At 59.1% G+C, this 24,137-nt stretch overlaps 7 protein-coding genes across 7 annotated transcripts; 3 read left to right on the forward strand and 4 right to left on the reverse strand.

Annotated features, from left to right (window-relative positions):
- Positions 1-717: 717 nt before the first annotated feature.
- Positions 718-2,859, forward strand: EsH8_VII_000905 (uncharacterized protein; the record flags this gene model as incomplete). Its single annotated transcript, XM_083271038.1, has 1 exon — positions 718-2,859. One exon carries the CDS (start codon positions 718-720, stop codon positions 2,857-2,859), a length of 2,142 nt encoding a protein of 713 aa, XP_083128595.1.
- A 470-nt stretch (positions 2,860-3,329) lies between these two features.
- On the reverse strand, positions 3,330-5,201 carry EsH8_VII_000906 (uncharacterized protein; the record flags this gene model as incomplete). Its single annotated transcript, XM_083271039.1, has 1 exon — positions 3,330-5,201. One exon carries the CDS (start codon positions 5,199-5,201, stop codon positions 3,330-3,332), a length of 1,872 nt encoding a protein of 623 aa, XP_083128596.1.
- A 1,405-nt stretch (positions 5,202-6,606) lies between these two features.
- On the forward strand, positions 6,607-7,128 carry EsH8_VII_000907 (uncharacterized protein; the record flags this gene model as incomplete). Its single annotated transcript, XM_083271040.1, has 1 exon — positions 6,607-7,128. One exon carries the CDS (start codon positions 6,607-6,609, stop codon positions 7,126-7,128), a length of 522 nt encoding a protein of 173 aa, XP_083128597.1.
- Positions 7,129-7,619: 491 nt separating this feature from the next.
- EsH8_VII_000908 (uncharacterized protein) lies at positions 7,620-10,556 on the reverse strand (the record flags this gene model as incomplete). The annotated part of the gene is made up of 1 exon (XM_083271041.1): positions 7,620-10,556. The coding sequence occupies one exon, from the start codon at positions 10,554-10,556 to the stop codon at positions 7,620-7,622; it is 2,937 nt and encodes a 978-aa protein (XP_083128598.1).
- Positions 10,557-17,676: 7,120 nt separating this feature from the next.
- On the reverse strand, positions 17,677-18,018 carry EsH8_VII_000909 (uncharacterized protein; the record flags this gene model as incomplete). The annotated part of the gene is made up of 1 exon (XM_083271042.1): positions 17,677-18,018. The coding sequence occupies one exon, from the start codon at positions 18,016-18,018 to the stop codon at positions 17,677-17,679; it is 342 nt and encodes a 113-aa protein (XP_083128599.1).
- Positions 18,019-21,034: 3,016 nt separating this feature from the next.
- Positions 21,035-22,132, forward strand: EsH8_VII_000910 (uncharacterized protein; the record flags this gene model as incomplete). Its single annotated transcript, XM_083271043.1, has 2 exons — positions 21,035-21,585; positions 21,646-22,132. 2 exons carry the CDS (start codon positions 21,035-21,037, stop codon positions 22,130-22,132), a joined length of 1,038 nt encoding a protein of 345 aa, XP_083128600.1.
- A 667-nt stretch (positions 22,133-22,799) lies between these two features.
- Positions 22,800-23,378, reverse strand: EsH8_VII_000911 (peptide-methionine-S-sulfoxide reductase; the record flags this gene model as incomplete). The annotated part of the gene is made up of 1 exon (XM_083271044.1): positions 22,800-23,378. One exon carries the CDS (start codon positions 23,376-23,378, stop codon positions 22,800-22,802), a length of 579 nt encoding a protein of 192 aa, XP_083128601.1.
- Between the last annotated feature and the right edge of the window lie 759 nt (positions 23,379-24,137).

Raw genomic sequence — 24,137 nt, forward strand, 5'->3', positions numbered from 1 at the left:
GGGGCCTTTGCGGGTGCGAGGCGCTGCGTTTTAAGGTTTGGTCAGGACGTGGGCCGACCAGCCCAAGAAGCTTTCGACTCAACCCCCTTTTTGGACCAAGGGACCGCCCGTCGTCGACCTGGGACCTTGGTGTGGCAGCGGTGCGAGTCGAGGTTCGCCGCGGCCGCAAGCAACGAGACAACAACACGCCGGCGCCGGAGGCCAAACAGAGCATATCCATACACGTACTCATAGATCACATAAGTGTATCTCGGGCATCGTCAAGTGCTGGGCAAGTCGTTAACGACCCCGAAAAACGCCCAGCGTTGCCGTGGACCGACCAGCGAGCCAGCAAGCCACCCAGAAGTTCGAAAATCCCCACCATGGCCCAAAGGCCATCTCCGTGGTGCCAGAGCGAGGCTGCCGGTGGTTCCATAGGGTTCATGATTTCCTTAGACTCTGTCGAATACGCAGCCTTTCTCCGATCACCCCCCTCGGGCCATACATAATCGTCTCCCCCTTCCTGTCCCGTCTTCCTCTCCTGCTCCTCGCCACAAATCACCACGTCAACCTTACTACCTCGCTCGCCGCTCCTCGTCTCTGACCCCGGATTCACGCTTGAGGCGCGCAGTCTTCGAGAAAGAAAAAAAGAAAAAGAAAACGATAGGAATCCGACCAGAGTTACACCGAGACGCTTCATCAACGAACATAACCCCTCCCCCCCTATCGCGGCTCACAATGTCTCAACGCCAGAAAAAGAAGGCCATCGTCTGCCACTACTTCGCCCGCGGCATCTGCATCCGCGGCCAGGCGTGCGAATACCTCCACTCGGCAGCACCCCCCGCAACAGACCCCGCGAGGAGAGGTATTCCGCCCCAAACACCCCGCGACGACCCCTGCCCCGCCCCCCAGAACCACGCGAGCGACAACAAGGGACCGTCAGCGGCGCCAGAAGCAGCTCTCAGCGAGAACGAGGCGGTGGTGCGCGAGCTGATGGGCGCGACGGTGCGCTTCGGCGCCGGCGCAGAGGTCGTCTCCGTCTCGCTGGCCTCCGACTTCTCCGCCGTCCGGCTGCTCAACATCCCCGAGGGCAGCTCCGCGGCCTCGGTCACCGGCATGCTGCTCAACCTCGACGTCAGGCTGCTGCCACACAGGACCAGCGTGCGCATCCGCGACGGCGACGGCCACGGCCACGGTGGCGCGGCTCGCTCCGCCGACGTGACGGTCGAGGACCCGGGCTTCGCCAAGGACGTGTGGGACCGCGTCTCGGCGTACAAGGTCGCCCACGGCTACGGCGGCGGCGGCGGCCCCTCGGCGGCCGACTTCGTCGAGAAGATCGCCCCCTGGATCCCCTCGCGCACGCGGTTCTGCGGCGCAAACGCGCGCAGGGTGCGCCTCGCGTGGCGCAGCCCGACCAGGCGCGCGACGCTGCTCTTCGACTCCCTCGCGACGGCCGAGGACGCCTCGCGCCTCTTCGCGCTGGGCGTCTCGTCGGTGCTGGGCCGCCTCGTCGTCGCGACGGCGCTCGTGCACCCGCGGTGGGGCGTCGTGCTGGAGATGGACAAGGTGCCGGCGCGCGCGGCCGAGGCCGACGTCGTCCGCGACATGCCGCCCGAGTACCGGCCGCGCAAGGTCGTCATGGGCGGCTGGGACTACTTCCAGGACGAGGCGTCGCACCTGGGGGCGTTCGAGCGGAGGCTGTCGCGGGTCGGGCCGCTCACCTCGGGCGTCGTCGTCGAGAGCATGGCCGGCGGCGAGACCGTCGCGACGGCGACGTTCCTCGACGAGGGCGACGCCCGCAGGGCCGTCCGGATGTGCGACGGCACCGCCCTGCCCTTCAACCCCCGCGGGAGGCTCAGGGCCACCCTCGTCTTCACGGCGATCTTCGTCATCCCCGCGCTCATGTACGAGCAGCTGGTCGCGTCGGGCCTCGGCTACCTCAAGCGGAACTACCCCGACGTCAAGCTGCAGAAGCACGTCAGCTCGGGCGGCGCCAGGGTGAAGCTGGAGAGCGAGAATCGGCTAGCCCTCGCCCACGCAAAGTGGGAGATCGAGGAGTCCCTGGATGAGATGCTTCCGTGCAGACACGACGACAAGGACGCGCCCGACCAGCCCGGCCCCCCAACAGATCCCACAGCGACGGACGAATCCTCCGCTCCCTGCCCCGTCTGCTTGGACGACGCGACGGATCCCACGCAAGCGGGCTGCGGACACGTCTACTGCAGGGAGTGCCTCATCCAGCTGTTCGAGGCGTCGGCCAAAGCAACCCAGGACGGCCGCATCAAGTGCATCGGCGGGCACGAAGGGTCCTGTCAGGCGCCCTTTCGTTTGAGCGAGCTCAAGAACCGCCTGCCGCGGCAGGCGTACGAGGAGGTCCTCGCTTCTGCCCTGGAATCGCACGTCAGGCGGAACCCCCACAAGCTCAAGATGTGCCCGACGCCTGGCTGCACGCAGCTCTACCGGCCCGCAGCCGTGGCCGACGGCGATGACAAGAACAACGACGGCGGCGACAGCAAAACCCCCGACAAAGGCAGCCCACGCACCACGACCCGATGCCCGGACTGCCTCGTCGTCGTCTGCCGCGTCTGCCACGTGCCGCACGACGAGGACGTCTCCTGCGGCCAGGCGGAGGACCTGGCCAACTCGCAGCTCAAGAAGGCGCTCGGCATCAAGGACTGCCCGCGCTGCCGGACCTCCATCGAGCGGACCGAGGGCTGCAACCACATCGCCTGCGGCGGCTGCGGGACTCACATCTGCTGGGTCTGCATGGCGCACTACGGGACGGGCGCAGAGTGCTACGACCACATGACGCTCGCCCACTTGGGCGCGTTCGCGGGTGTCCCGGGGGTTGATGTCTACGGGGAGCCGATGAGGAGGTGACGCGGGGAAAGGAAGTATACGGATACAAGGGGTTTTTGTGGATGGGTGGCCAAAAGGGGAAAAGAAAAGACCGACAGTTACAGTGTAAATGTTGTTGGATATCTCGGGAAGCAAGTCATGGTCACCAAGCATGCCTCGCGATTGTGGGTGTCGTTTGTGTGTGTTGTGAAATAAACATCATCAGAACCCAATACATGACGAAGAGAGTATTCGTGACATGATTTTGTTTTTTTAACAAGAACAGCCGTGACCTAGAGGCGTCGCAACTCGTGGCCATGGTTGTCTGTCGTCCCCATCAACAAGCATCAGCCAAAAGGCGGAATTCCCGAGTAAGTCGTGTAGGGGAGGTTGTAGGGCTAATCCGCGTCTGGCAATGGGGCGTTGCGCAGACACGCAAAATTACAACATGAAGAACACAAGGTGGACGCCGTTGGAACCAGGGGCGTTGCACTTCCAAAGCGCTTGTGCAATCATCTCACGGGCTTGAACCGCCCCAGATGGTCCACCTCGAGAGATTCATTTTCACCCGCCATATCCTCAACACTGACCAAGAAGAGAGAACCGTGCACCTCCTCCCGAGTAACCGACACCCGGAACCTTGTAAAAGTATTTAGCTGGCTCTGTTCGAACACGTCCTTGGAACGTGAAGTCGACACCTGGAACCTTGTAAAAGGACTTAGCTGGCTCCGTTCGAACACGTCCTTGGAACGTGAAGATGACGCCTCTGCAGCGCCGTAATCTTGGCTTTTACTGCACTCGTTGGAAATGCGCCGGACTACGTCCGGCGGCCACCGCTCGGACTCGGTTCTCACGACAGCCTCGACGTCCTGCAGCGACCACCCTGGAGGTACGGCCACCGCCCGGTTGACCATCCAGCCGGGAAAATCACTGAATTTGACGTACCAAAACTCATCTTTGAACAGAGACAGATATTGGTACTGCAAGATGAGGGCGACACTTTCCTGCAGTGCCAGATTTCCCTTGGATAGGCTCTCCAGGCTCACCACGATCGGGTAACCCAAACCGTACGATTTGGTCAGGCGCTTGGTGTAGGGGAAGAGGGACACCTTGTCCGCATGGCCCAGGTAATTCGAATACATGGCGCCAGCCCTCCATCCCTTTGGCAGGGTGCGGATCACGCAGCCCCGATTCTGGTCTTGTCCCTTCCTGTCATACCACCTGCGCCTTTCATCAAAGTATACAAACGCAGAACAGAGCCTCTCGGCCGACCAGGCTGACTTGGAAAAGGTGAAGAGGGAACTCGATGCCCGATAGTACGGCGTCCCCGCGTGAGTGGGATCCAGGCCCTTGTCCACCAGGGTGGAAGTTCGGAGGCACAGCGCGATGGTGTTGAGCAAGTCGCCCTTCCGCCGGCAGAGTAGCGGGGCTAAGAAGATGGGCTCGTACCCAGGTCCCCAAGTGGATGGGCCTTCCATCTGTAGCGGCGTGATGACGGCGATGCCACTATGCTCGATGCGTACTCGGGTCTGCAGGGTGGGGATCGAAAAGGGAATTATATCGCCCGAGTTCTCGAACAGGGAGGGGCTCTCTGCGATAAGGGGCCGCGGCCCCTGGGTTGCAACCAAGACGTTTCCTTCGGAGAGGTCGCCCCATGCAAATATGGATTGATCGTCAGTCTCGCGGAGGATGGCCTCCTGGAGTCTCCGGAAGGCCTTGGTGCCTTCCCCGTAGATCAGCGGCATGTTGACGTCAAAGATACCGAGGAGACAGTAGGCGAGGTCTTCGACGCGTGTCGTCTGTCTCTTGGCGGCCCAGCTCATCCGCTCGGCGACGCTCGCATTCGCCAGTCGCTGACTTCCGTACAGGTATTTGGCTTCAATCTTTGTTGCTTGCGCGATGGCGTCACTGTAAACGGATCTGCTTCCCAGTTTCTGCCATTCAGCCGAGTAGAACGTTAGGTAAACAGGAGCCAGCAGTTCCTGTAGGGTCCATCCGCGGGAGAACCAGCGGCTGCGGGCCAGGGCGGCAGCGCAGTCCTCCGACGTAGGCTTCGGGTGGGAGGCAACGTCGGCCAGGTAGGCGATGCACAGTGCGGCCTTCTGGTACCACCTGAACATGGAGTTGATGGCCTCGGAGAGTTCGCTGCTGCTGGACTTGTCTATGCAGCAGGTGTCGATCCATATCCAGGAAAATCCCAGTTCACGCGCCAGGCCGCATGCCGGGGTCACTTTGGCCCACCCGGCCGTCAGCGTAGGACCCCCTGGGAGGTCATGGAAGAGGACCTCGTCGTCGCCCCAGGTATGCGACAAGATGGCATACAGAGGTATCTGATCCTCGAAGAACTCTTTGGGCTGCAGCGTAGTCGTGTCGAGGAGTCGCATGATGAGTGCTAGCTCTCGGGGCGGACCGACTCCGGGAAAGCGGCGTATGTACGTTGTCGCGAACAGAGTCGGGGAGGATCTCGATAATCTCGACACGACAGGCTGGGGCTGAAATGCGCCGACGATAAGCAGCTATGCGGGGAAGAGGCAAGAGGGGCTGTTCCAAAACGGGAATGGCATCGTCAGCGCCGCTGCGGCACGGCATGACGACCTTGCATGAACCGGCCATAAGGATGCATCGCCTCGCCAAAGTGTTGAGTTCGTTCTAATGGATGTTTCAATGAAAGCCGTCACAAAAAAGGGAAAGAAAGATGGAAGAAAAAAATCAAACAGCACATCGCGTGACTGAGTGAAGTTGTTCAGGTGTCGGCGGAAGTCGAAGAGAGGCAGGTCATGGGTGGAAGCCGTCATTTGACCAAATCTTGTGTTGAGCCGGCCACATCGCGAGTAGAAGAGGACGACGTGTCGGTTTCAGTCGCAATTACATGGATATTTTTTTCCGCTTCGAATATCGTCATGGTATGTATCTCTTATGTATGCGCTCCTCGATGAAGTTCAAGGTTGGCATGTATTGGCGGCACAAAGGGGGCGGAGGGTGGTCTCGATCTAAGAAAAGCGGCGGGCAGACGGGCCAAAAGAAATAAAAACAAAAGGAGAATATGGGAAAAAAGCCGCTATACCCGTGTACCCGTGCTATAGGAGCGAGGGCGATCATGGCCCAAGCTCCTTCACCTTCCTTCCCGCGTGCCCCACGAGCTTAACAAAAAAAAACCGCCCGAACAAAGTCCCTGGAAATCTCTTGGCTCCGCGGGGGGCCGCTGTGGTGCCGCGCAGTGGCAGTGTACCGGTCGGTATCCGCGGAAAACGCAACAGCTGCACACGCCAAAGGGAAAAACGCCGATGATGTCAACACGGGGCCCTCCATCCTCCCCTTCCCTCCCGGGAAATCTTAAATCTTGCACAGGGTGGCGGCGCCGGCACTCGACGCACCCCAGTGACGGGTCACCACCACCACGCATCCCTATATTTTTCTTTTACATGCAGCCCGATTCCTTACATTTAATTCAACCGTATACCCTTTATTAGTGCTGATCTTCCCCTCTTCGTTTTCTTTCTTATTCTTTTATTTCATTCTCTTATAATTATAAGACAAGATCGGGTATATCCCAACATCCCAGTCCACCCAGAACAGAGACAGAGAGAGTGAACCCGAGCTTCTTCCACTTGCGAATTCAGGGGGTGGGCACGACCTGGGACAATATCACCAAAAAAGAACTTCCCCATCCATCATCCCTTCAAACAGCATTCAATACTCCAACAAAATCAAACCAACAAGATCAAGATATACCATCTACGCCCCTCTCCCTCCCTCGCCTTCACCGTAACAGCAACACAACAAAAAGACATGTCCTCCCAGATCCCAAAAACCTACTACCGCCTCTTCACCCTCGTCGACCCCCTCATAGCCCTCTGGGGCGCCTCCCTCTTCCTCCTCGCCCCCGAGACCGTCACCTCGTCCTACCTCCCCGCCGGCGGCTCTCCCGGCACCCCCCTCGACCCCTCGACGTCCCACCCGGCCGCCGCCGGCTTCCCCTCCCCCGCCTCCCTGCGCGCCTACTCCCTGCCACTCCACGCCCAGATCGCCGGCCACCTCCTCGCCACCGCCCTCCTCTCCGCCCTCCTCCTCCGCGCCGTCCCCGACCTCGCCGTCTGGCGCCTCTACCAGCTCGCCGTCCTCGTCGTCGACGCCTTCGTCCTCTACGGCACCTTCGCCTCCTACGCCGCCCAGGGCAGGCTGGTCCACCTGGCCGCCTGGCGCCTCGAGGACTGGGCCGCCGTGGGCATGACTACCCTGATCGCCCTGACGAGGGCCGCCTTCCTGCTGCGCCTGGGCTTCCCAAAGGCCCAGAGGGCCAAGGCCGCTTGATGGGGTTGGAGGAAGGGGGGCGGTGTGCGTGTGTGCGTGTGTGCATGTATGTGTGTATGAGCATGGGCATGGGGAGGGGCAGACAAGTACTCTTGCTTTCCCACTCGTCGGCGAGCAGCATCGTCACCGGCCTTCAAACTTTGAGAGCCGCAGCCCCGCGTTGCAAGAGACAAGACAGCAAGCACCGTGTGCTTTTTTATTCGATAGTCCAATGAACAGGGTATCACCGTATCCAGATCCAGTCTATCCCTTCGGCCCAATAACCAGCCATCTCGTCCTGAAAATCCAAACATGATACCCCGTAGTGTCATTTGTGTATCGTGACATGTTCAAAATTCGTGCTCCCCCCCCCTCTCTCCCTCCCCCATTCGCCACGCTGCCCTTGACTGGGCCGATTCTATGTTCAAAACAATTGACTCCTTGCGCGCCAGCCACATCGTACAAAAAAACATCTCTCATAAAAACGTCAATTCCTCCCGCACACATGTCTTTTATCTGAGCCCGAACGCACCCTTCTCGACGATGAACCGCACGGGCTTCCTTGCCCGCCTTCGGAAACTCAGCGGCCGTCCGCCCAACCCAACGTGGTTCGTAGTCGGCGACGGGCTAGGCAATGGCAGGGGTACTTGGCCCGGCGACAGGCCGTTGCCGCCGCGCTCGTCGAATCCCCATCGCATGACGCCCCCGCTCCGGATCCAGTTCTCGAGGTTCCGGCATTGGCTGACGTCCACCCACTGGATCCGGCCGCAGCCCTCTAGTAGGTTCTCGACGCCGCTGCCAGTGACTCGGACGCAGCCGCGGACCGAAATGCCCTCTAGCTCGTTCAGGTGCAGAGCCACCGACTGCAAGCTCGCATCCGAGACGGCGCTGCCGCAGAAGGCGAGGCGAAGCTCCCGCAGCTGCGGCAGGCCGAGCGCCACAACCTCCGTTGCCGTGTCGGAGAGAGCACAGCAGAAGGAGAGGTCGAGGTGCGTCAGGTTCTTGGCCGCGCCGACCAAAGCGACAACGGCATTGTCCGAGAGGTAGGTGCAGTCTGCCAGGCACAGGTGGGAAAGGTTCAGGAAGCGGTAGGGAGCCCATGACTGGAAGCCCGCGTCCGTGATCGACGTGCAGCGGGTCAGGGACAGCGACTCCAGGCGGTTCGACGCATGGCCCGCGAGATGCGCCATTGACCGATCCGTAATGTGCTTGCAGTACGACAGGTTGAGGTGCTTGAGAGCGGGGCAGCCAATGATGGTGCCCGGCTTCGGGATGTTGGCCGCCCTTTGCTGAGCATGTTGCGCCGCGGCCTTCTGAGGTTTTGATTTCGCCGAAGAGCTGGAAATGACGACCTGCTTGCTTGGTGCTGCCGGCGGCGGCGGTTCGGGAACCACCCAGCCGACGACGCGGGCTAGGAGGTTGTCACCAACTTTGCGACAGTTGCTCCAGTCGATTTCCTCCAAGCCTTTGGCGTTTTCGGCCATGTCCAAGATTTGGTTCGCAGACACGTCCCAAACGGAGCGCATCCGCCACCGCTTTACGTTGCGACCGCAGCTTTCCCAGAGACACCGGAAGCCATCATCCGTGATGTGGAAACAGTTGCTTATGTCGATCGTCTCGGGGCGCGTGCCGACGAAAGGGCCAATTATGTTTCTGATGACCATGTCTGTGACTCTCCTGTTGTACTCTGACAGGTCTAGATCCAGGCACACTTTGGGATGTGTGGTCAGCAGCTTGCGCCAGTGAGAGGAAATGAGACGCGCCCGCATCAGCTCGCCAATGTCCAAGAACCGAAAGACAGCAACGAGCATATCGTCGGGGAGAGCGGGGGCCTGGGCTGGGTGCGGCCGGCGCGGGAGCGTACGGGCTCGCTTGACGGGGACGTCCGAGTCGGGCGGGGACTGTGGAATGGAGAAACGGAGGGGGGTCGACTCGATCTGGTGCAGGCGGATGCCATTCATCCCTATCGGCGAGGAGTTATCGGACTGCGGGGTTGGCGGGGCCAGGGAATTGCGTCGCCTGTTCCGCATGTTTTCCATATCGACGCTTAGAAAGGGGTCCGGATCCTTGGGTTCCATGGTGTCGCTGTCGTCTTTGGTAGGGGACGGCGGCTTCGAAGGCGTCGTAAACGTGACGTGGGGCAACGCCTTGGGCGTTGTCGGCGTGGGAGGATCCGACTTGCTCGTTCGTTCCTTGGGATCCGCGTCCCCCATCTCGACATCGTCATCCGACTTTTTGTACCTCTTCCGCGCCGTCTCCTCCACTTGCGACTTGATGTCGGGCGGGCATCGACTCCATAGCGTGTCCAGGGCGGCGCCGGGGATCATCAAACACTCGACCGTTGTGATGGCCCGCACAGTCGCTGTCCGACCTTCCGATAGTCCCAGGCTGGCCACCTCGCCGAAGTACTGGCCGGCTTTCAGTCTCGGACGCACGTAGGTTGCGCGAGCCACTTTCTTGAAGGGCTCGTGTATTTCTGCCGACTCGTGTATAACCTCGGCCTCGCCGCGTACGATGAAGAAGATTTCGTTGCCTGCCGACCCTTGCTGGATGATGTCTGTGAACGGAGAGTAAGTCTTTGGTTGGGCGCTCAAGCCTAGTTGATGCAGGATATCGGGAGGGAGCGTCGAGAACAGAGGCAGCTCTCTTAGGGTTCTCCGCACATTGACGAAACCGCTCCCGAGGGCGCTTCCCGCGGCAGGGTCTTCAATGGCTCCCGGACTAGGCGACTTCCGCTTCTTCGAATTGACAGCCGCGCCCTCCTTGAAGGCGCCTACTTCGCCCGTAGACACCTCTCCTGGCGCCGGCTCCCTGGCTCCAATGATGTGTGTCGAGGGCGGCTTGATGGGCTGTCCTCCTTCTTGGCGCTTCTTCTTGAGAATGTTCAACCGCTCCTGGGCCTCGTGGCGGATTGCCTTCTCCATGTCCGGGAATTTCGGCAACTCCGCCTGGAGGTCCTCCTTCATCAGAACGACGAGGAGACATTTTGTTCGCGCAACGATGGTCGCAGTCCGAGGAACATCCATCAAGACACCAATCTCCCCGAAGAAGGCACCGGGTTTCAGTTCTGCGTAGATGGCTTCGCCGTCTCGCGAAGTGACAGCCACAACGCCGCGCACAAGCCAGTACATTGCTCGAGCGTCGTCGCCCTCGGTCAGGATATGATCCTGCGCCGCGTGGACTTGCGGCCTTAGATGGTTCCCAATAGCGGCCAGGAATTCCTCGGGGGCGGACACGAAGAGCGGGAATGACCTAATGCGGTCGACCAAGTCGAGGGGCATATCCCGTATGGTCGAGGCAGTTAGCGGAGAGGGCCGCATGGGCCGGGTAGGATTGGTGTCCACATTGAAGGACCTGAGGAGTGACATGGAATCCGGCACCGCGCCGGCACCCGCGTGGGCGAGGGCCCGGTAGGGCGAGGGTGCTGTCGGGGACCGATTCCGCCTCATGGTCCGCGAGGAATGCCGCGTGCGTGGTCGTGTCGACGCCAGGTTTCCGACGTGCCTTGCCGGCTAAGCTCTCCGCCCAGTTTCGGGGCAGAGGGCTAAAGCTTCCAGAGAGCTTCGCCAACGCACAGCCAAGCTGTAACCTGTGCTCCGCAAGGCAAGGCGGAGGGGGGGAGGGGATCCTCTCCTTGCCCGTGATATGTATTTGCTGCCTGTCCTAGACTTTGGAGTGGCCAGCCGAGACGAGAGAGACGGGACAGACGAGATGGAGATGGTTCATGCTACAGCCGAATGAACCTTCGGGTGTGCGGTTCGCCCTCGGCGGGGAACGCCAGGACAACAGAGAAATCGGGCGGCGTCGATACGATCGATTGGGGGCGTCGGTGCTTTTCGATCTGGACAATTTTTTTTCGTTTCTATTTTTCTTTTCGTCGTGCGGGGAGCAGACGCCGGCGGTGGCTTGAGGCGGGGGGCCGTTCAAAGAAGCTCTAGATGTGGGAGCTGAGGAGGTTGACGGCGTCGAGTGTCACAGACGGTATCACGTAATATCGCCGTTGGGAAGGGAGGTTTCTTCGTTCGTGTTGGAATGACAATGCGAATCAGGGACGGAGTGATGCTTCTGGGAGCGGTGGCACAAGCTCGCTGCATGGAGGAAGCGACGGCGGGGTTGTCGCGTGCTTGGGGCCGGATTCGCTGGGAGTCTGTTTGGGCGGCGGTCCGTCTGCGGAAACGGCAGCAGAGACACGGTCAGTTTTGCTGCTACGGGGTGATTCGAGAGGACGGGAGGGGATTCGAGACTTACCAGATTCCAGTGCACAAGCAGCCAAGGAGCCAATGCGGAGGAGGGCGTGCTGTATCTCGGGCTGAGGCACAGCTCTTGCTGCGGCGGATTCCCGGGCAGTAGTCGCAAAAGGCGGGCAATGCAGAGTCGAGGAGCGGTGGAATTAAGCTGCTGGGGGCTCACTGCGGCGGGATCGGAGACGGCGAGCGGTGGCAGAAGCAGTCGAGGGTGGTGGCAGCGCAGACGACGACGGGCAAACAGCGACGACGACGCAATTGGAGGCGCGAGAGTGGCAGCAGGTGGAGGCTGCAGGAGGGAGAAGAAAGGAAGAGGGACGACGATGAACGAAAGAGGCGGTCGTGGTTGGGAGGGACTGGACTGGGGCGACGGGACGGGGAGCGAGGCAGGCGATGGCGGGACGTGGGTGTGGGCGTGGGCGTGGGCGTGAGAGTGGGACGTGGACGTGGGACGTGGGACGTGGGGAAGGGAATTAATTCCTTCACGTTTCTCGCAAACCCCTAAGCGCAAGTGCCAGTGCAGTGCAGATGCGGCGGGTGGAGGGGGGAGGGGAGGGGAGGGGGGAGGTGCATGTGCAGGTGCAGGCGTAGCGGCGCGCGAGGCCCAGCAGATAGAGAGAGAGAGAGCAACCATCTAGGTGGAACAGAGGGACAGGGGGACAGGCCAAAGACTAACAGCAGCAGCAACAGCAACAGCGTGCCCAAGAAGGCGTCACGGCGCCAGCGAGCGAGCAAGCAAAGCATGCGAAGAAGCACCAGAGCAGCAAACACCAAAGCAGAACCAGCAGCAGCAGCAGCAGCAGCAACAGCACCAGAACAGCACCACCGCCAGCGGTGGAGATGGAGATGGAGAAGGGGCATGGAACGGCCCTAGAAAGCCTGCCACCTCCGTACGCTAGGTACACTACGCTACGCTACAAGCCCACGCTGCATTGCAGACATAGTGTGCGTCCATGTATAAAATCCGTACATGCTCCGTGCGTGCACCTAGCAGTCCAAGGGTCGCCTCCTTCAACTCTCGCCTCAACTCGCACGATGACGCTTCGAAGGTGGGGCCCGGAGCACGAAGCATGTACCGGCCAGGTACCGAGCAACCGCACACGGACGCTGGAGGCGGCTGTCTCGGGGGGTGCGAGCTCGTCATTGGCAGCGCGAGGAGACAAGCGAGTGACTGAACGCCAAAGCTTAAACTGCCTGCCCCCGAGGGCGGGCCGATGGAGGGAGGGGAGGGCGTGTACTCTGTAGGTGTTGCAGCGCCCCAGTGAGTACTGCCATGCTATGCTACCATGTGTGCGTGTATGGCTGGAGATATTTATGTATGGATGTATCTGTGTCGGTCGGTATGTACAGCATTGCGCCTGGGGTCGGCAGAGGTGAGAGACAGTCGGCCCGGACCAAGACACGGTATGCTAAAGCAATTCAACCGTCATGCATCGTCCAAAACTCAGAAGACGCATGCCTACTATAAACTGCCCAAGTGCGTCGACTCGACGAGAGTGCGCCGTCCCCCCCCCCCCCCCCCAACCAGGCAGGCGGGTGTGTTTGTCATGTCGAGATACGTACGTACGCATTACCATATATCTACGTATTTACAGTTTTCAGGGGTGGATTGCAGGACTTGGGTACCTCGTCGGCGGTGGCCCAGGTGGTGGTGGTGGTGGTAGTGGTGGTGGGGAGCAGACAGCCAGACGGGGGGACTGGTGGTGCATTGGGGCATGCAACAGACAAACTGCAGCTTCTGCGACTGCGGCGGGCGGTGTCCTTCCCTCCCCTCCCTCCCCTTGCCTTGCCTTGCCCAGGGACACGAGACAAACAGACGGAGCTGCTGCAGCTTCCTGGCGGAAACGAAATAAGGAAATGCAGGACAGAAGCTTACCGAATGCTGACGCCGGGCTGCCACTGCTGCCTCTTTGCCGTGGAGTCCCTGGAACCTTGCGCTGGTGGTGGATCGCGCCATGAAGAACAGGAAGAGAGACGAGGGAAATCATGACTGCGGCGGCCGCCAAAGTGTCGAGTTGCGATACAGGTCGGAAGCGTGCTGAAAGTCGGTCTGGGTCGGTCGGTAGCCAGCAATCGGACGCCGTGAGACGTTAGCCTAGGGCTGGCGCTGATGCCGCCCAAGATGCCACCTGAATCCGCGCACAGCTCCGGCCACCCGTGTCAAGAACGCTAGAACACGAGCTAGGACGTGACGAGGGACTTGCCTACCCTGGTGCTTCGGCACAGGCCCAGAACATCCTCTACCTTACCTCTCCTTGAGATAGGGCAGCAGGGCTCCTCCTCGGGGGGACGGATCCTTTGGATCGGCCGGAGACATGACAGAATAAGAAAGGAAGAGAAGAGAAGAGGAACAAGCAAAAAGCAAAAAATCCCGCCCGGCCGTCGGCCGACACACCTTGTTCTCTCGGGCTTCTGGCGTCACTTCCATGCCTGCTTCCATGTCCCATTTGGCCTCTGCATTTGCTTTTTGGCTCCGCCACTCCCGCGTTAGCCGGCCCGTTCGCGCAGAGTATCGTCTTGCCGTGCTTCATTTCCACAGCTTCGACGGTTTGCCATTCGAACCCATACCCCTAATCTCCTACCTCACGCTCGTTCCATCTGGCTCGAAATGAGGAAAAGGGGTCCTTCTAGAAGTTCGCTCCAGCCCCCGGCTGCCCAAACCAACTCGGTTTGCCGAAAGCTACTGTACCCTTGCCAAGGTAAAGCAAGCGACGAGGATCGATATTCTCCGTCGCAGAAGCGAGAGTCGATCTGCATTCTTCGTCCGTTGCCGATTTGATCGTATCGGGTTGACCATTGAGAAGACGACGACGACGAGGCCTGCTAGCCCAGCAAATCTAGCCAACCCGGTGGATTCACTCCATGGATGTTGTACCACATGGCTTTCGTCGCAGACCGCAGAAGACGAGCGAGGGGGAGCGTGCAGCGGCAAACAACGAACACGATGGCGACAAGCCGGCCATGCTTTTCGCAACAGAGCCGTCTTCTGCTCCTCATTCTCCTCCCCCCGTGGACACCTCGTCCCACAAGCTCCCCTCGCCTTGCCTAGGTAGGTCAGCCTAGGACGAAAACGTTCGTGTGTGTGGAGCGCCATCTCACCGCGTGTCTCAAACCTGCAGCCCGGACCCCTGGCACATCGGGCCCGAAGTAGCGAGCACGGTGCACAAAACGGCCCTGAAGGGGACCAGTCCACAGCGGCTGGGAGAGAGGATGCACCCGGTCAACCATGTCGGTGCTGGCCATGAAGCTGGGGGGGTGGTGGTCCGGGCGTTTCCTCATGGATGGGGGAGGATGCGTGGAAGGCTCGTGGAAGCCGCCTAGAAGCCTGCCAAGCCATCCACCAGGAGGCGCTGTGCCGCCGCAAATTGCATGCTGCATTCCAGCATGTTTGCGACATGTGCGTCGTCGTGCCCTTTGGGCGAATTAGCTGGGGACGTAGAGAAGTCGACTGGTGCGAGTTTGCCTTGTCCCGACGATAAGGACGCAGGGGGCATGAGATGTGGTGGTTTCGCAAACGACGAGACAGGAAGTTGAAAACTCAGCGCGTCCAGAAATGACTAATCCATGATTAGTAAATCAATGGATGGACGGCCTCTCTGTGCGACGGACGAGGAAGGAAGGTTCTCGGCAAACATTAGGCCCCTTCCTACCCTCCATTCTCTACCATACCTTACTCTCCTACGGTAATGCCGTGTTTTGGTCGCAGGTCACCCACCATTACAGCTTTTTTCTTTCTATTCTGATTATCCTATCGAGTGGATCGAGGCCGCTCGCTTTCGCTTTTTTCCTCCTTCCAACCCAACATCTGCTGTCGTCGTGGGGGCTATGTCTGCGCAGGCTTTTTGAGGATGTCGTCGTTTGCGCTTCTTCCCTTTCCCTTTCCCTTCCTTTCTTACTTGCTTTCTTTGTCTTCCCCTGCTTGGCACGCTGCTGATCCTTGCTAGCCCGCATACCTTTGCCCTCCAGCACCGTCAGTCGATCCGAGCCGAGCAAGCAGATGTCGAGTGCTTCTGAAGGGCTAACCCATTTCAGCCATGCCTCATAGCTTCCATCCTGGTGCTTCGTACTCGCCCTGCTTCTGATTCATCGCCTAGCTCTGCACCTGTCTCGGTCGCAGCTGTCCCGGGCCATGGCTACGCTCCCGGCTTCAATGCGAAATCCCTGTCCTGATTCGTCCCGAGAGCTTGCTGTTTCTTTCGGCTCAACTATATTTCCTGAGGGTTGCAAGACAAGGACAGCAAAGAAGATGAACCTGAGGCGCCAAGTACATAGAAGTCGCCGTCTGCAACCTCCAGCCCAACGGCGGTCAGATCGTCCGCGGGCCTCCGGTCCCGCACGCACAAAGTGTCTTTTCTTAGACTTCTGTGTGGTGAAACACATCCCCCATGTTCCGAGTCTAGGAACACCTCTTGAGCCCCAACGACGGTAGCCTCCAACCACATAATTTTCTCCGAGCTTATGAGTGTCTTCCAATAAGGCTACGCCTTCGTCTCGAGGGTCGTAGCTGGTCTTCTGTCGCCGGGCAGGGTTCGCTGGTCGCCAGGCAGTTGACCGCCCCGTCCACCACCCATGCCGCTCTTTGTTCATACCTTAAGCTCAATCCCATAGAGAAACTCAATAATTCCCACCACCTGCGGACGAGTTTTCGTTGTCCTTCTGGAAGGACGCACAGAACACGTTTCCAAACTGCTTCCTCGACAGCTCGCTCAGGGTCTCGCCGTGTATTGTGGCTGCCATTGCTCTCGTTTCCAATTGTGCCTCTAGCACTAAAAATAGTGCCGGTTCGATGCCGGCTGCTGTCCGTCTCTAGGGCCGTGGCCTTTGGCTCACCCAACGCCCAACGCCTGACCGCCAGCCACGACCTTAACATGTCAAGCTGCAATGCCGTTTCCTCGCCAGATCTAGGCCAAGGGCAGACCTTGGGGGCAAGCTGACCCGAGTGCGGGAGACTGCTGGGCTGCACGTGTCTACGTCGTAGTCTCGGGAGCCCCTGAATATCCCTGCATCGCCCGCAAAACGAATCAAACCATGATCGACACTTGGGCAAAGCAACGTTTCGTGATCCGGCCGACGGGTCCATGCTCCCTCTCCGTACTCGTTACCCACTATAACCAACAAAAGGTTCCTTCCGAGTGCCTCTGGCAGCATTGTAATCACGTCCCAGGCGATCCGCACCTCTCCAAACTCCCGTCGCAACAATAACCAGGCCGACCTCCGTCGGTGTGTGCCCCTGGTTGTTTCCTGTCAAGCAGCACATTGGCTTCGATAACACTTCTAGCGTCGGCCGATCCAGCGAGCCTTTGCGCATCAGTGTCGTCCTATATGAAACTTTCCCGGTCATGCAAATTGAGGCTACGGAACTCTCGAAGAAAGAATGGATGCCCAAAAGTGCTGCTCGGGCAGTCATGCTTCGTTTTGAACAATCGAATTAGATATAGACGAATTTTCGGGCTTGGGTGTGAAGACGCTTTTTGTTCAACGAAGGTAGGAGAATCTGCTCCGGTTGGTATATCCATTTACCGAGTGGCAAGCTCGCTCACGGCAACCACTTCTACAAGCCGAAAGACGGCGGCAATCAATAAGCCAATGGGACAGAAAACGTTAAGTATATGCAAAAAATTTGAATTTTTTTGATTATTGAATTAAGAAATAATGTCTGTCGCGACGGTCCAAATCCGGTCCCTCATTCGCTGGGTATCAACCACCCCAGCTTCAATCACCGCGGCATTGTGCCGCGCGTCGTCGTGCGCGACGATGTGTTACGACACCGAGTTCTAGACCTTTCGTGGCCCTCCTCCTAAAAGTACAAACCATCTCCATCTCGCGGCGTCTTACGGCAGAGTCATGGTTCTGCGTCCACCAGCCTCGATTGGGCAAAGTTTACTCCATGATCAGTTACACCTCGTGTCAAGGCGTTCCGCAGTATGTTAAGGACACGACATCGATACCCCGTAGCTGTCATGAGATTGGTATCGCAGAGCATCTTGTGTTCAAGCAGTGGCTAGGCGCTGGTCAACCTGGGCCGATATGCTTCAATAGGCGTTTGACACCGGGGGTCTGAATAACGCATGTCGATGGCATGGGTGACGCAATGGGCCTCCGTACAACTGGGAGGTCCGGATGACGTCTTTAAATCAGGGAAACCCAGCGCGGATCATCCAGCCCCAGCGAAAGTCGCCGGTAGCCCAAGACGGAGGAAAACTGGGTCGGACCCGCCCGGAGACCAAGAAGGCCGATCGGGTCCGAGAAAAGAGTGGGTACTCGAGCGGGCGCGCAGCCCGGCCAGGTTCCCACGAGCGCCATTCTCCAACGCCGGCTTGGCGCTCTAGATACCGCACAGACCCTGTGCGCAGTCGAGGCCCTTGGGCGTGTTGCAGCAGATGGAGCCGTTGGCGCAGAAGCACGACCGCCCCAGGTCCTCCTTCTTGCCGTCCTTGTCGCCAAAGATGGAGCTCCACGCCGACGAGAAGACACTGGGCCCGGGGGCCGCGGCCGGTGGCAGCGTCGAGGGGGCTCTGGAGGGCACTGGCATCGGGACGCCGACGACCGCGGGGAACTTTTGTTGCAGGTTGGGCGTGGCCAGCGGCTGCTGCTGTTGGGCGACTGGGGCGGCCATGGCCGTTGCGGCCAGGAGGGCGACGAGGACTGACTGAGCGGCGAACATCATGTTGCTGAAATGTTTATGTGTGGGGTATGTAAGGTAGGTGGTGGTGATGATGGTGGTTGTGATGATGTTGATGACGATGTAGGAGCGTTCTCAAGTTGAAGTGTGTTCCTTGTGTAGTGGTGAGTAATGACTGGCAACAGAGCGGGCGGATATGCGCTCCTTTAAGACGGTGCGACGAGGGCGATATCGCAGAACAAGACGACCGAGAAGGCGAAACGACGCTGTCAAAGGGAACCAGCAGCGAGAAGAAAGGAAGTGGAAAAAAACCGGATTGTAGCAATTCGACGGAACAAAGCAAGCCCCGGCTGAGTCGAGCTCTTTAAAACAAGAGAAAGAGAGAGGGCCGCAAGGTGGGGTGGAGGGCCTCTTTCTCCCCTCTAGTGAGCGGCGCCGTTTGTTTGACGGAGCTCGCAAGGGGCGCCTTTAAGCAAGCCACACGGCAAAGCGTGAAACGGGGGGCGGAAAGAAAAGGCACACGCACAAAGGGCGGTTGGGGCGGAGGGTAAGGCGTTGAAGAATCACAACAACAAGTGGCGTTCAGATGCTGGAGAAGGACGAGGAGGGCGGACGGGGACGGGCACACGGGCTCAATTAATACAGATAGCGCGGCATGTTGGTCTGCCACCCGCAGAAGCACCAGGAGCAAGTCCCCTCGCCCTCTCTTCCTCAGACCCCAATCCTTCTTTAATTATTCCCAGGGGGGGTGTTGTAAATCTGGATTTTTCCGCTACTGGATCCTGGGTAAGACGAGGTTAGTGCGGAATTCGGCTCATTACATTTATATAGCTGTTGCATCGCAGCCGGTGGGAGAGACGGGGGGTGTGCTTGCGGCACCGTGCTGGAAGAAGACGAAGGGGGGGGATAGCCGCCAAACATCCGAAGCGGCAGGAGGATGTAAAAAAAAATAAACGAGACGACACCTGGAGCGAGCGCTGCTGCTTCTGCCCGGTGGTTTGATGCTGTGACCCCGTGCGGGGCCACGGCTAGCCGACGCTAAATCGACGCCAGAAATCATGCATGTTACCGCCCTGGCGTGTGTGTTGGTTCATGTTTTGTTTGTTGGTTTATCCTTTTTTTCTTCTCCCATTTTTCCTTGGCTTTCTGGCCTTGTGTTTCCTGGGACCCTAGTAGCAGGATCTTGGGGGCGGCGGACTCCCCAGCTGACTGACGGTGGGGGGTGGGGGCCTTTGTTTGGGTGGTGGTAAGGATGCAGATCAGCCCCATAACCTACGCCATAACCTTTTTTTATTTATCGGATTTGCATACCTAGTATGCATACCTAGGAAGGGGATAAGCGAGCATCGAATCGAGTCAGTTGCTGCGTTTTATTCTGTTTTGTTTTCCAGCTTCCGTTTCCCTCCCGCGGAGAATTGGGGTGTATTTCCCGCACGCGCTGGACGTCAGAGCTGGTTCAGGTCTCTGACGGCGGGCGAGCCGGGCCCGAGGCGATCCTATGTCTCAAAGACGCATCGACTTCAAACAGTCTCGGCAGACAACGATGGATGGACCTGGTTTGAGTGGGACGTGCCTCAGCGGTTCACCGCAAAGTGCGGAGTGCAGAATCTCTCTTGCGTTCCTTTTTTTGGGACTGACGTTGTGGGATGGACGGCGTGGGTTCACGATCAATCTCGATCGAGTATTGGATAGGGGAGCGGGACGGCGAGGTGCCTTTGCTCAATTGGCTCCATGACGGGTAGAGCCTAGTTCCAGGAACAGCTTGGGCTATGCCATTGGAGGGCTGGTGGGAGGGCCAATTGGTGCGCTATCGAAGTCTTTCGCGACTCGTCCGATGTGTAAACCGCACTACCACACATGAGCGAGGGGGCCATCGTGAACACGGGAAAGGTTCGGCCGGCACTTGGACACGAAGAGCCAAGGCCAGGACATGTGGCGCGGAGTCGATTCGGACGAAGCAGTCACGGTTCCAATTAGGGAAACGGGATGTGCGGTGTTAGTTTGAACTGTGTCAGTTTGAGTGGTATCGATGGCTGAGTAAACGGTTGGAAAGAGGAGTCATTGATCCGGCATATGAGGTTGTTGAGCCTTTCCCCTCAAAAGACTAGGCCGTTAGTTCGGCGCCGCTTAGAGGGACTGCATATTTGAAGTGTAACGGTAATTAGTGATTCAGGCGAGGGTTGAGAGATTGGCCAGGCAAGGCGGGGTAGGATGGATGGCTGCAAGGTCGCCTTGGTGGTGATGTCTTGGCTGTCTTGACGATGACAACAAGCGCTAGGAGAACGCCCAAGCGGTGAGAGGCGCCGGTGCTCTGCCTCTCCGGGGAAATGTGTTTCTGTAATGCTCCCCGTGAGCAAGCCATACGTGAGTGACTGAGGCGTGTATGCGAGTGTGTATGTGTGTATGTGTGTGTTTGTCAAAGGTTTCCCCATTTGGACGACAACAGCTCAATTAGCCTGAAATATTACCTGCTAGCTTCTGGAAATAGCTATGCCGTTCAAGGAAGAGAACACGGAGGGTTGGCACCGCATCCTCCTGCTGTTGGATATACTCTAGCTGCTTCGCTGCTGATTGCTAATTCGGGATGCCAAGGCGCGCAGCAGCCAACGGCAGCGACGGCAGCGGTACAGCGAACGTGGTGAGCAATTGGTCTAGTAGTCAGATGGGAAAGCTTTGTCAGCTGGAGGAGCTCGCTCGTCACAGCTGGCGCCAGCTGCGCTCTAAACTCCAATGTCCGCTTCCACCCGTGTCGGAGTTAAGCGGGAGCGCGGAGGGCAGTGCAGAGAACCTACGGGAATTTCTACCAGCTTCTCTCCGACCACTCACATGACCGCAAAAAGCTTTAGCTAAGCAGCTGCCTCAGCCAACAGCAAACCGCAAGGGCAAAATCCGTCCCCGGCAGGCCGCAGCACTGAGGAACGTCATTCGTCATTGCCTCCCCCGGGCACCACTACGGCTTCCTCTCTCTTTTTCCTTCAAGAAGGTCCCGAACCTCCTCCCATTGACGACACGCACATCTCCTTTGTTTGCAACAGCAACAACACCCACACACCCACACACGATGTCGTTTAGCATCACCCTCCGCCAAGGGCCTGCGCGCCTGGCGCAGCGTCTCCCGCAACTATCCCAATCCGCCGCCTTCCGCACGACGGCGTCCCGGGCCTTCCACCAGGCGGCGCCCAAGAACAACTCGATCGCCGCCCGCGCGACCGGCCTCACCTCGACCTCCTTCGTCGCCCGCAATGCCTTCCGCAACTCGTCGAGGACGTACATGCAGCAGGCCGCCCCCGGCGTCCAGGGCCAGTCGAGCCCCCTGCGCAAGCTGATGGTCGGCGGCGCCATTTTCGGCGGCACGCTCGTCGCCATCAACATCGTCTTCAACCGCGAGACCCGCGACGACGGCGGCATGCCTCTCTACGAGCGCGAGTACCTCAACGACACCTTCCTCCACACCGGTCTGGGCGTCGGCATCATCGCCCTGACGGCGCGCCAGATGGTGCAGTCTGGCTTCGTGTACAGACTGATGGTGACGAACCCCTGGGTCGTTGGTATCGGTGGTCTTGCTCTTAGCTTTGCTACCATGTACGGCACTCGCTCCATCTCTCCCGACAAGTAAGTTTTGGATCCCCGCAAAGATTATACCACGTTGGACGGAGCACTGACTGCGAATAGCTACATTCCCAAGTACGCCATGTGGGCCGCCTTCAACGCCACACAAGCCGCCCTCATCGCCCCCCTCCTGACCATGGTTCCCGGTGCCCTCCTCGCCCGCGCTGGTCTCTACACCGTCGCCATGATGGGCAGCTTGTCCATCGTCGGCGCGACCGCCAAGCAGGACAAGTACCTCTACATCGGTGGTCCCCTCCTCGCCGGTCTCGGCATCGTCGTCGCCTCCAGCCTGGCCCCCATGCTCCTGCCCGTCACCGCCGTCCGCACCCTCGCCCTGACCGAGAGCATCTCCCTGTACGGTGGCCTGGCCGTCTTCGGCGGCTTCACGCTGTACGACGTCCAGAAGGTCCTGCACCACGCCCGCCTCGCCGAGCGCGGCGTCATCCGCAAGGACGCCGTCAACGAGAGCATCGCGCTCGAGCTTGACTTCATCAACATCTTTGTCCGCATGGTGCAGATCCTGATGATGCAGCAGAACCGGAGGAAGTAAGCCGAGTCGACGACTGTCACGGCTGGGTGGATAAGAACGGAATAATAGACTCCGTCGTATGGTAAATACTGATACCCACGGCGGGAGGAATTTAGAGGCGACAAGAAACCCCTCTCATGATACATCTCCGAAGAGGCCCAAGGGCCAAGGAGTTACTGTTTTATTTGTACAATACCTGAATCAATAAAAATTCGAAACTGGTTAAATCAAGCGCCGCCCTCTGTAGTGATGCCTAAGCTGCTTTACTGCGTGCTTCTCTGTTCATATAACCTCGTGAAAGTGAAATAGCATGTCGAGACGCTTGTCAATATTCGTCAAGGGATACAATTATATGGAATATCACAATACAGCTCCCAACCGTCACGTTCATCGTCGTAAATGTATATATGTCTGAATCGTCTGCAAAAAATCAAAGCGGTTGAGCGCTATTCATTGCCTGCCGGAGCTAGTCCTCTACTCTATGGTCCCATGACAGAGAAAACCTCGCGTATTCCGTAAGCATCATTCTCTTTTTTGTTCTTGTCCACACCTCATGTCATCGTGATTTCCCAGAAGTTGAAAAGAAAACCCATTATCGTTACAGCCTGCCCTTGTGTCCTCGTCCCCGTCGTCGTTCTCCTGCTTCGCCTGCCACGACGCCGCCGCCGTCACCGTCACCGTCACCGAGTCAGCCCTCCAGCGGGGGGAAGGTCCGCAGGAAGTGGCTCGGGCACTCGTAGCCGCTCGGGTTCTTGTTGAGGTACAGCTGGTGGTACTGCTCGGCGTCCCACCACTGGCCGGCGGGGATGACCTCGGTGACGACCTTGCCCTTGTACCACTGCTCGTTGGCGAGGCGGGTGACGTCGCGGGCGACCTTCTCCTGCTCCTCGTCGTGGAAGAAGATGGCGCTGCGGTACTGGGGCCCGGTGTCGGGGCCCTGGCGGTTGGCGGTGGTGGGGTCGTGCATGCGGTAGAAGAACTCGAGGAGCTGGCGGTACGAGACGTCGCGGGGCTGGAAGACGACCTGGAGGGCCTCGGCGTGGCCCGTGTCGCCGCCGCAGACGGCGCGGTAGGTGGGGTTGGAGGTGTCGCCGCCGATGTAGCCGACGCGGGCGTCGATGAGGCCGGCGGACTGGAAGTGCTTGCGGTAGAGGTGCTCGACGCCCCAGAAGCAGCCGGCGGCGATGGTGCACTTTTGCGCGCCCTCGGGGATCGTGGGGCCCGCGGCGGCGGCGGCGGAGGACGAGGGGGCGGGGGCGACGGACATTGTGGTCGAGGTGAAGGGGCGGGCTAGGCGGGCGAGGAAGGAAAATGGCATGTCTCGAAGAGTTTGGTGGGAGGAGAGGAGGAGGAGGAGGAGAAGGGGTTTTTAAAAAATCAATTTAAATGGACGAGTTTGACGAGACTGTTCGGAGGGGGGAGGGGACCACGAAGGCGGTGGACAAGCGATGATGGGGCGCCGCGGTGCAGGGGCAGCAGAGCTGCTGGAGCTTTTGGCGGCGTTGGGTGGGGAGGGTTTTTTGGAGATTTACGGGCAGCTCGTGATTTTTTGGCGGAATGACGAGGGGAGGGATCTGGGCGCTTGGATGTTACGGGAAGGTGACGGCTTATCGGATGGGTTTTATGCTGCGGAAAAAGGGGGCCAGGCAATGGTCGGTTCGAGAATCGGGAATGGTCAAGGGGTGAGTGAGTATTTGTCACGGTAAGCCGAGTTCAACAAATGTTCGGTGGCCGCGTAGAGAGAGTAGAATAAGACGTCTATATAAAGAAAGGGACGGCCGTCACCCTGCGTCGCATTCGTCACCACCGTCCGAATCCCAAAGCACCGGATTCCTCGCCGCCCGCTGCCCGCCGCCCACCGCTGGAGATTCCGCTTCTGGGGCGGCGCCCCTCTCTTCGGCAGTGCAGTGCCACGCGAGGAAGAGGGCCAAACAAAAAAAAAAAAAAAAAAAAAAAGTGTTGAAGTCATCACTTGGACCCTCCCCTCCTTGGGGCTGGGATTTGCGGCACATGGGCAGCGAACGTG

The sequence above is a fragment of the Colletotrichum jinshuiense genome, chromosome 7 (genome assembly GCF_051148585.1).
Source record: "Colletotrichum jinshuiense chromosome 7, complete sequence".
In the NCBI taxonomy this organism is placed as follows: Eukaryota; Fungi; Ascomycota; class Sordariomycetes; order Glomerellales; family Glomerellaceae; genus Colletotrichum; species Colletotrichum jinshuiense.